Source organism: Zosterops lateralis (genome assembly GCF_965231275.1).
Source record: "Zosterops lateralis genome assembly, chromosome: 18".
NCBI classification, from domain to species: Eukaryota; Metazoa; Chordata; class Aves; order Passeriformes; family Zosteropidae; genus Zosterops; species Zosterops lateralis.
This window is the reverse complement of record NC_139778.1, coordinates 9,266,427-9,279,369: the sequence shown is the minus strand read 5'-3', so window position 1 is coordinate 9,279,369 and position 12,943 is coordinate 9,266,427. Positions and strand designations below refer to the sequence as shown.

The window sequence follows — 12,943 nt, the reverse complement described above, 5'->3', positions numbered from 1 at the left end:
TTGAATAGCATCAATGTTTTTATCCAGTGCAATGACTAAGGTGAAATCAATGTCTTGGAAAGTCTCTGTTGCAAAGAGCTCAGGAAACCAGAGATGGACTGAAATAAAAACAGCATCAAACAAGTGGAACAGCCAGAAATTAGAATGTAAAAAGCCCCTTTATAAACATGGCATTCTGCCCAGATTCAAAGGTCCCGCCACAAAAGTCCATGTTTATGATCTGAACTGGATTATTTGACCTAACAAACATTTATAATTCCCACCACATATCTACCCTCCTTTGTATCTTTACTCTTTAAAAACAATACAATTGCTACTTCCAGTTGCAATGTTTTTACACGTTGCTCTTTAATGGGAAACTAGATATTCACTTAATTAAAAAATTAATATGATATTCTTACAGCCCCTAAAAATTAAAGGTTTTGTGCTAAATCAAATCTCACCAGCTTTCTCATTAAGAAAAAATCTGACTTTTTAAATGACACTGAAATTAATACACATTTGCTTGATACAGAAAAATAATTGAATGGGCAATTGTTCTTATTCATATGTAAATATCATTAGGCTCTTTCAAGAGAGAACAATGTATTCTTCATGGATTTCCATGTTGGGGGTGGTGGGAAGAAGGAGAAATCCATCCAGCTCTGTATCCCAACAACTGTAATAACTGGAAATGGTATTTGTGCTCTCAAGGACGTTTTCTCTGGCCAATAAACATAAAATGGATATTAGCACTACAACACACCGTGTTATTTAACAGCTTTATTTGCAGGGTTCCACTTCCACATGGAACAAATGTCTGCCACCAGTGGGAGACAATGACATCAGCAAGGACCAAAAAAACTTCAGTTTATGTTTAGAAATTAAGAAAGCTTAGCCACAGCAGTATCAAATGCAATTTCATAAAAGGCAGCTCAAAAATGCAACAAGCTGTGTCTTCAGTTGTCAGCACTGAGAACTGGACCCAGCTGAACCTGTGACATGCAGGAATCACACAGATTTCAAAGGGATTTAGTGAAATATAAAGGAAGGTACCACTTGAGAATTTCATGGAATTCTGCACAGTTCCCGGTCCAGTGAATGAGTCTGAATACACTGAGACACTAACACTGATTTTTTTCTCCCTAGTGTTATTTGTCTCTTTTTCATGGTGTATTTTAGCAGCTACTGGACTTCTTATACTCATTTCAAGATTTCCTAACCCAGCCACTAAAATTATATTCCCACCTTCTTTTCACCAGTGCAACATGTAGCAGTAGCAGTGTACAGCACCTACTTTTTCTAGTCAATGTCTTTTCTCCCTTAAAAATCAGGATCTATACTGGAAAAAAAAAAAAGAAATCAAACTTTCTTCCTTTTTTTTTTTTTTTTGAAGAGAGAGACACTTTGAGGTAGAGATTAATCATGCAGCAAAAGATTAATTCCCAGCTGCTTGGCAACCATCTGGACATTCTACTGGTTAAAACACTAGTTTGAATTGCTAACCTACCCCTTTGATCTCTCTCAATGTCTCCAGCCCATATGTGCAATAATTAAAGACATAGTTCACAAAGTATTGCAAAAAAAATAAATAAATAACTGTCCGTGTGCATCTAGACCTCCACAACCAGCCTGACTGGTATCAGGAATTATAAATCAGCAGCCAATTTATGAAAACATGTCTCATCTTGACATCCACTGTGTGTCTCACACCAGTCTAGCAATAAAATGAAGGTTTGGGGTTTATTACATTACATTCTGAAGAGTTATCAAAGCGAGGCAGGATGTGACTTCCTCACAGGGAACACAACACGGACAACTTGCACATGGTTTTGGGAGCAGGACATTAATCAGCCAGGAATTATGTTAGCAGCAGTCAAGATTGCTGTGATTTTAAATATGAACCAACAGATTCCTGCTCAGGACGATTACTCAGTGGTGAGAATCAGTTTACAGTTGGATTCTCCATATAAATCACACCCTGCATTTAAAACAGGCACAAGGGGTTGTGGAGAAAAGGAGAAAATTCAAATGAACCAGAAAATAGTTGCTGTCAATGCCTGGAATATTTTCAAGGGGAAACGAAACAGTGTTTTCAGAAGCAAGTTGTCATAAGAAAAAAAGTTACAAAAAAAGTGAAAATCATGATGAAAGCCATAATTATTTCATATCTGCCTCTTCTTGTCCCCTCATGTGGGCCACATTTGTATGAACAGCAAGGAACACACGTTCTCACATTTTAACAAAATATTCACCAGAATTAAAAACCTTAACAATTTTTACCCTTGGAAATCAACATGACATTTATGAGCAGAAGTATGGCTTGGACAGTCCCAAGTGAACAGGATGACAAAAGAAGAGGAACAGCAAAGGAAGAGAAGTGGAAGAACAGAGGGAAAATAAGGGAAGAAATTTCAACATGCAAAGCTCCAGTTATTTTAAGACTCAGGTTTTTTGAGACCCACTCAAGTGCTTTCAGAAAGTCCATCAAAACCACTCTCCTCCTGTTATTAAAAGGCACAAAAAGCCCCAGCACATCTAAGGAGGTTCCTTGAGCTGTATCCAGCCCTCCTGATTCCATACACAGATGTTTACATATCCATCCACCAAGATTTAAACTCCAGAGACACACACAGACATGAGCACACACTGTTAATTCAATACATTACACAAGAGAACAATACTGGTATATTTTGTTACCATCCTTGGAAGATATGAACAAAAATGAAGAAAAATATAAAATCCATGATGTGCTAAAGGCACAATAAAGTTAATTTTACAGTGGTTTAATTACAAGAGTCCTTGTTTTCAGATACTGTCTCCATATTGGGTTTACTTATTGCTCGTATTTGGCATGAATTTCATATACTTAAATACTTCACTATGGAACAGGGCAATTAAGAGGAAGAAATCAAACCCAGCAGGACAATGCCCACTGATCACCATCTCCTAATTGCAGGGACTCTTATCTTCAAATGTTCTTTCCCTTCTCTTTTCCGTGCTAACACCAGCCAGTGTTATTCACTCTCCCTCCCCAGTTTTACAACTTTCTTTCCTCCCTGCATTCCTTCCCCTACATCCTCTGTATGGTTCCTCTTGGGGGAAATCCATATCACAGCCCGCATGCAATTTGCTCTGTTTCAAGCCATAATCTCCTGCCAGATAAGTGAGAAGCACAGTAAATCTGCTGCTTTCAACACCTTCAATCCAGAGCCCTTTTAGCCAGACCACGACTTAACTGTATCACCACTGCAGATTTTATCTTCATGTAAATATATCATTGGATCCCAACACTTCTGGTGCAGTAAAACCATATAAATGGCTTGATGATCTTTATAAACAAAATTTGTGTCACGCAGTAAAAGGGAGTGCTCACTCCCAAAATAAAAGGAGAAAAAGAGAAAAACAGAAATAAAGATTACAGAGATGAAGGCCCTAAATAGCTTTTTAAAAAGGCTGCATCCTTCAAGATAAGACTTCTTTAGTCATAAACCCATAAAACACTCTTCTTTTTCTATCTTATTTCTGGTCTTGGATCCATGAAGATGGATTTCAGGGGAAGGGAGGGGAAAAAAATAGGTCTTTTTCCCATTCTCTATGTCCTCTGTTATCTCACAGCACATCTCTCATCTCTCCTTTACTCTCCTCTTCCTCATTCCCCATCACCCCACGTAACAAACAGCTGGAAGTTGTCCCACAGGTGTTCTCCTGAAATCCCAGCCACTGCCTTCCCCAGAATTCCTCCTCCCCCAGCTGCTCCCATCCATTCATTGCTGCTTTAGCACACAAGAGGCTGGAAAAGCACCAGTGGCTCCAATGTCCAAAGGCTCTATCACTTCATTCCCAAAAATCCAAACAGGAGTGACAGGAGTGCAATGATAAACTTGACAAAAATGTTGGAAACACTCAGTGTTCTCAGTTAACCCAGGCAGATGAAGCTTCACAATTTATTGCATAAAGCACTGAGCTTCCCAGTTTGTCTGAAAAATAAATAAACTAAGAGCTGGTACACAACTCAGTACAAATTTACTCCAGGTATAACCTTCAACTGGAAAGTGAAAATTATTTCCAATATGCTTCTGACTTGTTTAGGTTTCCTCAGTTGAGATAAGATAAATAAACATCTTTGCTTACAAAATAATAAAACAGAAGGCAATTGAGAAAAAAATGCTAAGAATAAATAAGACTGACAAAATGAAAAATTCAGAAAGGGAACTTCTTTAAAGAAACACCAGAATGTCTTGAAGTGATATATCAGATAATCTAGTTGTTTGAGAAAGATTAAAAGAAATCAGTTTATTAACATAGCTGATTTTATTTTCTCATTCCAAACTTGTATCTTAGCAATGGTGCTGAATCTGTTTTTCTGAAAAATCACAAATCAGGCTTTTCCTTTCCCCCTCCTCTGCCTCGCGGAGCTCTGGGTGACACAGGATGGCCAGAGGTGAAGTTCAAAGGGACATTTTCCCTTTTTATCAAGACAGGCCAATCACCCCATCTGTCGTGCTTTGCTGTCCTGCTGAACATGGATTTATTCCTGTTGGGCTGCCTCTCCCTTGTTTAAAGCCATGATTTTTTTCAGTAATGACCATTTCCCAAATGGTTTAATCCATGTCAGAAGTATTTGGGGAAGAGATGACTAAAAGCCGCTGCCTGATGACATCGGTGTTCTCGCAGGGCTGTGATGTGGTTATCACTGCTCATGGCCATGTGTTCAGCATTACAGACTCTAAACAGGTGCAGGAATGCTTTATGAACAAAGGTCTAAAGGTTAAAAGCAAAAAACCCCACAGTTATCCTATTTTATGTTCTCCCCTTGTACTACAAAGAGGTTGAGAACAGTTAAAGGTTCCCCTGGACCCTTTTGTACAGCACCATTCCTCTGTTAATACATTCACATTCTATAAATGAAAAGGACTTTATTCCTAATTGAGCTTCACAAACAAAATCAGATGAAAACACATTTAAGTTTTCTCGTTAATAGCACACACATGGTGATTGTGAAACACTGTCTGTAACCTTTCCAGCTCAAACCAGCCCACAGTTGAGCACCATTAGCAAAAAGTCCTGGATTTTTTTACTGTGTGGCTTAGAGGATTTTTCCACTGAACTAGCAAAGTATTAGCTGGGTATTTTATGTAGCTCCTTGGCATGCCTTCCTGTTTATTTAATTTGAAAATATTGTTTAAATGACAACATTGTGCTTTCCATTTATTTATTTCTTGGGCTGTTTTCACATCTTATGAAACCTTGCCTCATCCTGAGGCACTGGTGGTTTGAACCAGTCAATACAAAAGAACAGTCAATAGCAGAGAAAGTGAAAGGCACATGGAGTGTGCAGCTGCTTGTTTGAGCATCCAGGTAGCACCAGAAAACATTCCATACACATTATTTTATTAACAGCTGAAGGATCTGCCAACTGATTTTACCCTCCTCTGTATTCTCTGCTAAAGATGTTTTCTGAATTTTCACGAAAGTGACTTTAGGACAGTTCCAATCCATGTGGACTCACAAGACACCAAGGAAACGAAAGAATATTTTCCTGCTTTGCTGATGATGCCTTTTCCTCCCCAGTGCAGACATATTTGGTTCATTTTTATGGGTTTAGTCCTTCTGGATAGTGGGGAACTATGTACAGATGTCTCAATTCTCCAAGAGCACATGGCTGAAATCAGAAATCTTGAAGACAAACAGAGCAGAGTGCTGGATTTGTCTTTTTCCTTAATTTTTTATGATTGGTTGGTTGGGTTTGGGGTTCTGTTAATTGTTTTCCTAATATACCTTGAGTTTCCTTTTCTGCCCATTAATTCACTATCTTTCAAAAAAGAAATGTGTTAAATAAAATGAGAAGCTTGTGACAAAATATCTCACACAGTCAACTCCTCAAAGCATGAAAAAGGTGAAAACTACCACAAAATTTTACTTTTCCACATATTCAAAGCAAAAAACCATGGTGTGAGAGAATTAGACAGCCAAGATCGGAGAGTAATCTCAGGAATTCACAACATTACACAGAAGTAAAATAAAACCCCAAATGACCAAAAGAGGATTGGAGCTCAGTGAGGTAAATACAGAAATAATGTAGATCTTACCAGAAATAAGGTCAAAAACTGCTAATTTTGAAAGGTATATAGAAAGTAAACAAAAGTCCTCACTAAATCAAAGGTTTCACTGCCTCTATTAAAAAGGTAATTTGGAAAACTCCTAGAATTCAAACTTCTCTCCACTAAAAATTCCTTCAAAGGACCGGTAAATGTGTTCAGAAGGTCTTTTTTACTCCCTAAATGATGGGGAAATCCATGAAGTATTTCATGACAAGCCCTGTCACTTCAGCAAATTTCTCTTCCATGAGATTTTCTGCTACAATAACTTCCTTGTTAATGCCCAATTTCCAAGGAAAATGCCCTAAAAGGATCCTACCTCTTTCTCAGGCATCTGGAACCGCGCGTGGTGGTGCCGAGAGGGGCTGCCCTGCCCAAGGCAAATTTTTGGTGTCATCTATTGAAGAAAAAGTTCAAAACAACCAGTGAAGTCAAAACAAGTAAATCCCAGCACAATCAAGCCTGACCAGTGATTAAAAGTAAGATAAAAATAACATTAAAATAACATAGAAATAACATAAAAATAACATAGAAATAACATTAAAAAACCATAAAAATAACATTTCCCTTCTGAAATATTGAGGGAATATAAATACCTACCACAGTCATTGGCACTCGTTTTTCTCGCAGGTATCTGGGGTTTTCTAACTGAAAAACAAGGCAGAGAAAAATCAGCAATGTCAACAAATGTCTGATTTAGTCCAAGACATCATAACTAAACTACACTTAGCACAGGAACTGCATCACTCAAAGAGCCACAGGTGAGATTTTTCAATTTGCCTTAAAAGTTATAGAAACAAGAAATCTTCCTAAGAGATCATTTGGTTGGAAATCTACTCAGCAATTTTTGATAATGTAAATGGACCAAAAAATTGCACTTTTTTCCCTCTCAACTCTTGTAGTTGTAAAAATTCCATCAGTGCATATTAGAAAAATATTTGGCAGCTACATACATCTTATGCAAAAGATTTCCAACTTTATTGGCAAAATTCTCATTGAAATCAGGATAAAGCTACAACGTGCTTACAGATTATACTGATTAAAATCTAGTGCTTTTAAAAATTCCAGTTGAGTGCCTTGAAACTATAGCCACACATGTAAGTTATAGAGACAAAACATAAGGAAATAATTCATTAACATGGCTGTATAATTAAAACAGCTCTCTTAAACACTATTTTTAAGAACTGGATACAAAGCATTGTTCCCAACCCACTTCCTCTATCAGCCAGCTCTATCTTTCTCATTTTCTCAGACGATGAGGTTCAAACATCACATCACAGAGAAAGCAGAATGCCCAAAAAAAAAGCTTTCAAGGGTATAATCTTGTTAAATGTGGCAGTGAGATTTGGTATATGAATGAGATTGCAATACACATTAAAAAAAAAGAAAATGTTGTAGGATTAGGTTGATCTACGAGGCATGGCAAATATATCAAATGCTTGCACTTTCTGCAGTAGTATGAAATAAATTTGTGTGTTGAATCTATCAGTGGAAAAGAGGCTTAATCCCTCTGAAATTTCAATTTGATACAGTATTATTCATTTCCTGCCCCAAAAGGTGATGTAGGATTTCTGTCTGGTGTTGAGTTGTCATATTTCACCCAGAAGTTGTTGCACATACTCACATTTAATACATACATTCCATTTCAACGAATGGCATTATCCAATTTTTTAATACATTAGCTGAAAGCATCAGGAAATCAATAATTTAACAATAACCTCTTCATTGTCAGGGTGTTTACTAAAACAATCACACTAAACTTTCTTTCACACAAAGTATCTTGTGTTGGCATCCATGGGCAGCTGCCAGAGAGTGGAGGACTCCTGGATGCACCAACTGCCACAAAATGAGGAATTCTGGACATAGAAGAGATTGTGAGGAGAGGAATACAGGAGTGGGATCAGCCTGGAGCACCAACCACAGGACATCCAGTGCAGGGGAAGGAAAAGCAAATCAAGAGAGGGAAATAAAAGGTATAAAAATTCCATACTGGAAAAATTGTGGAGGATTTTCTTTGTCCTACACATTTGTACCTGCAATAGGATTTTCCACCTACATTTTACTGGTATTATATTGCCCCTCCCAGCACAATTTGGCCACTTCCCCATCCAGCCCATACTCCTGATCACCCCCAGGGCTGAAGGTGTTTGCCAGAACCTCAAGGTTCTCCCCAGTTTGGCATCAGTGGAAGGTAAAATCTGGACAAGGTTGCAGAACCACATTTCAAAGGCTTAATAATTTCCCAAAGCCCTGTTTCTCATGCAGAATCACCCTTTAATTTGGCTTTTTTTTTTTAAAGCTAAAAATTGTTGTAAATATTTCCAAATAATTGAAATCCTTTATCTGCCCATGACATTCAGCTGTTTGCAGCCTTCACTTCAAAACCAAACCGAAAAGCTTAGGTACATCCTACTTGTTTATGGGAAAGAAGGAAAATGTGTCTCTAATACTTTGTAGGGCCCAAGTCTTGCATTTTTTGATTTTGTAACAGCAGCCATATGTGCTTTGAAGTTAAATGTTCCCACTTTGTTACTTGTTGTGGATTATATCCACTTAAACTGATCTGTAAACATTTAATGCCTCAACATTCATTCTTTTCATGCTGGTCTTCTGCAAAACTTCTTGTTCTCCAAATTAGACCACATTAAAGAGGGAATATCACAATAAAGAATGCCCCGAAAAAAGAAAAAAAGAAGTCTGTATTTATGAGAAACATGCAAATTTAAAAATAATAAGCAAAAGGTCAAAGACAAGCCAAAATACATATGTATGAAACTGAAGGACTGCCATGAGAAGAGCAGTAAATCACATGCTTTTTTAAGAGTATGAACCAAATAAATGTCATCATGAAAGACATCTTTATTTGAACTAGAACTGAACTCTAATTTGTAAATACCACTTCTTAACAGAAATGGTATTTTGAATCCCTTTGTAGAAAAGATTTTGGATTCTCCTGTTCTATTAGGCAGCCTGACAAGAAATCGTGTTTCAATTTGTGAGGAGTGCAATGGTCACCTTCTCCTTCTCCTACACCAGAGCTGTGAAGGTGTTGGGTGATCAGATCCCCATGAAGAACTCCCCATCACCTAACAGAGATCATCTACTTCATTAATTTTTTTTTTCTTAAATTGAAAAAAAAGTATTGCAGAAATGTACATAAAAATAAAATTCCAAAATTGCATTTTGGGCAAATGAGACGTAATTTGTAACATCAGTATTTTCAATTTCTATTTATTTTAACCACCTAAAGTAGTCAAAACTAAATATTTATGAGTTAAACAATTTTAAAGCTATTAATGCAAGTAATGAGTGAAGCCCTGACAAAAGCTGCAATTCTTTCCCCCAAAAGCAAGGACAGTGCAGGAAAAGCCCCATTTTGAGCTTTAAGTACTTCTACAAGTCACACCCTCATCAATCACATTCCATCCCTCAGGCTGAAAATACTGTCCAGGTTTTCTATCCATGTACTACATCCCAGTCCAGAGACTCCCACCAAAGCTTTGCTCTTTTGCTCAGTAAATAAAACAGTGACAACATTGAAGTCATGGTTCCAAACTACCCCTCCAAAGTCCTGTTCCACTCTTTTGGGAGATGTTTATCCAGGGATGGTCATCTCCAATAATGCCCAACTGCAGCCTGTGTCAGTCCACTCACAGAATATTGTAAATATAAAGATTCAGGGAACAAAACCCCTACACATGCATCTGCAGGCTCGTTGCACGTTCCTCCCTAAGCTTCATCAAAGACAAAACGGGATTGTTTTCAAAACAAGGATGGCAAAAACACACATGAAAGAGTTAAGAACACTTAAGACTTTTGAAATGGTAAACAACTACACTGAACCTTGCCCTAAATTCTTACTTTAATCTACCAAACCCAGCCAGCCAGCATGTTCCCTACAGAAATAACTGCTGAGTAGCTTCAGGAAATTTGAGTAAGGACATTCTTATCTAACATCATAATTTGTAGGGAAGTTCACTTTAATGCTGCTTGCTGCAGTCTTAGTGGAAGGACATTAAAGCACACGAAGACTGTTTGTCAGCATGGAAGTTGAATTTATTTTTTTGAAGTCGCAACACCACTTTGGAGTTCACTGTGGGAAAGTTTTCCCAGCACTGCTGCCCTCCAAGGCCACAACATATACAGTAGGTATGTTTATAGTAAGCAGCCAGACTGAGAAACCAAACAAAAGATAATCAAATGGCTTGTGCAGAAATGGTTGAGCTTAACTAGACTGGAAAGACACAGGCAGATGTGAGCCAAGCACACAGAGCAGGCACAGCATCCACTGCTGCTGCAGCCTCCCAGGAATTCCCAACACTCCATCCATTTAACCCTGTGTTACAACTCTTTTCTCCAAGGGAGGAGAATGGAGCACAGCCACCAACCACTGAATTTCTTTGCTCTCAGTCTTCTCAAACCATTATTAGGCAATAACATTTCCCAGGACAAATTCTTCTGGGCAAGACTGAGCGTCCAGCCAGTCCCACGTCATGTCTGGTAAAAGCTAAAGAGTTAATTCTTGTCCTGGCTGGATTCCAGTGATGAAAAATCGTGTTCTCCCTGATTAAAAAGCCCTTTTGCTGCTGTTTCCCCAGGGTACAATCTCTTTGTGTGCTTTCTACCTAAAATGATGTGCTGCATTTCCTGGGATGTTTGAAAGAGATGCTTTGTCACACCTAAAATTGGCCACAATTCGGTGACAAATGAAACTGCATCACAGTCACCATGAAAGAGAGAGTGAGAGACAGGCAGGTGAGGTGAGAATTTGCTAGGGTTTAATTTATTGCTCCTCCTTTACGTAACTTTCATTTTCTTACCCAAAAATTATGTTTGTCTACAATCTAAAAAGCTCAGCTAAAAAGTGATTTAATTCCATTTTCCAAGGAGGTTCTTCTCCTGATGCAACACATCTTCCACAATATTGAATTACTTTTGAGATATAAACAGGAGATGGTCACCTTCCCCTCAGTTATGAAGTGCACTAGAGCTGCAACAACATGCAGAAATTTATTGACAGCTGTTGATGAGATAAGACCACAGAATCACAGAAAAGTCTGGCCTGGAAGGGACCTTATTCTCATTCTCCTAGCCCGGGTTACTTATATTATATTCTAAGATGGCTGAAGAATGACGAAGAAAGTTGAAAGTAACAACATGACCAAAGATTACTGGTATTTATTTCTCTCAGCTCCTGGCTCTGAAACTTTTCCCTTCTATCAGCCACACAAAAGGATTATCTGCTTTTCTACATTGCAAATGCAGCTTCAAGGCATGAACACCTGATAAAGGACAGACCCCACATCAGCTTAGATAAAAGTCAATACAGGCTAAGAAAAACACACTTTATGATGTATGTAAAATGAGTGTAAATTAGTATTCCATGTATGAGAGGCAAAATTTATCACAATCAAAACTCAACTTTTTTTTTCCAACATTTACTCATGCCTGATTAGAATCTAAAGAATTTGAATAATAAAATGTTTGATAGGGACAATCAGCAATACTGCAAGGAAAATGAGAAAATTCTTTTATTACTCACAAAAAGTAACAATGTCAGCAAAGTAACACAACAAATTTCTCCTGTAGAAAATGCTATTATTAAGGACAAACATCTGAAGCCTCCAGATTAGTGTTAAGCTTTGACCTCTCATCTTAGTAGAGAAATTATAAAAGCATTTCCCAAAACTTTTCACAATATTTTAATAATAATATTAAAAAAACCCCTCAACCACTGGTGTAGGTACATCATAAAAAACTGAAAACACACCCAGAACGTGACCTTAAAAATTCAAGAGCTTTGAAGAAGAAGCAATTTAGACTATATTAAAGAAGCAGGAAGCTGAAAGATAACAGTAAAAATAAATTAACAATTTTTAACTGGTCATTTCAATGCAGACAAGCCCAAGCTGGAGCAGTGAAGACACCAGGATTGTCTCACTAATGTGTGTATCCAGCTGGGTATTTGCAGGTTCTTGGATAAAAGCATGGTCTCCATATAAACTTGCCTGAAACACTCACAGCTTCCTAAAATTACACAGATTCTTAGCAAGAAAAATCCTTGTATAAAGACTTGTGTAAGCAAAAAAAGCCAGGGGAAGTTTGAAAACCTTTCAAGACAACTGTTCTTCAGCCCAGGCAGCTCAAAGTGAAAGCCATTCTGTGTCTCCTTTCCTACCTTCCCCCACTACTGAAGTATTTTTTCGGTCAAGGGTCTTCTGTATCTGAGGTGGGATCACTGTAAATAAAGTTTTTGCAACAGTTTGTAGCTGGGAGTAGCAATTAAAGGCCAGGAAGATGCTCCTGTGGCAATTGAAATGCTTGCAAGTAACAGCAGCCACATCTGACACTCAAGCCTTACAGACTCCAAGGGGCTGCCATCCTTTAGTGGGATTTTTTATTATTTATTTTTAGCAATGACATATTCTTTAAGTGTGACACTCCACTTAAAACTTCCTGACCCTTTCAGAACCCACTGGAGGCCGTGATCCACAGCAGGGAAACGCTGCTCAGAACAACCCCTCACAGACCTCTCTTTTTACAGCCTCCAATCCTCTTTGTCAGGTAACTCCCAACAAGTCTTATCAGGCAATCAAAGTCTCTCATGAGCGACTTCTTTAATTACCCTCCCTGGAGAGGAGACTTGAAAACCTGATTTATGTGCCACGGTAGCCAATTTGTTATCCAGGGAGCTCCTGTATCAGCAGAGGATCATCACAGTTTAATAACCAGCCATTATCAACACAACATGATTGCAAACTGGAATTTCAATTAGGAAAAGAAATAAAATACAAATAAAATGGCAGAGATAAGAGATAAGCAGGCAGGCAGATTGACACTGATATAAAAGTGCAGGATATAAA

The 12,943-nt window shown here is 38.0% G+C and overlaps 1 protein-coding gene across 4 annotated transcripts in view; it reads right to left on the bottom strand.

The window, feature by feature from the left end:
* Positions 1 to 12,943, bottom strand: part of CEP112 (centrosomal protein 112) — a 154,521-nt gene that overhangs the window by 132,048 nt on the left and 9,530 nt on the right. For all 4 annotated transcript variants that reach the window (XM_083874642.1, XM_083874644.1, XM_083874643.1 and 1 more), the window contains exons 6-7: positions 6,681 to 6,728; positions 6,400 to 6,477 (exon numbers count right to left, since the gene is read on the bottom strand). In XM_083874642.1, coding sequence (XP_083730768.1) covers positions 6,400 to 6,477; positions 6,681 to 6,728 — 126 coding nt within the window. The remainder of the gene's footprint in view (positions 1 to 6,399; positions 6,478 to 6,680; positions 6,729 to 12,943) is intronic.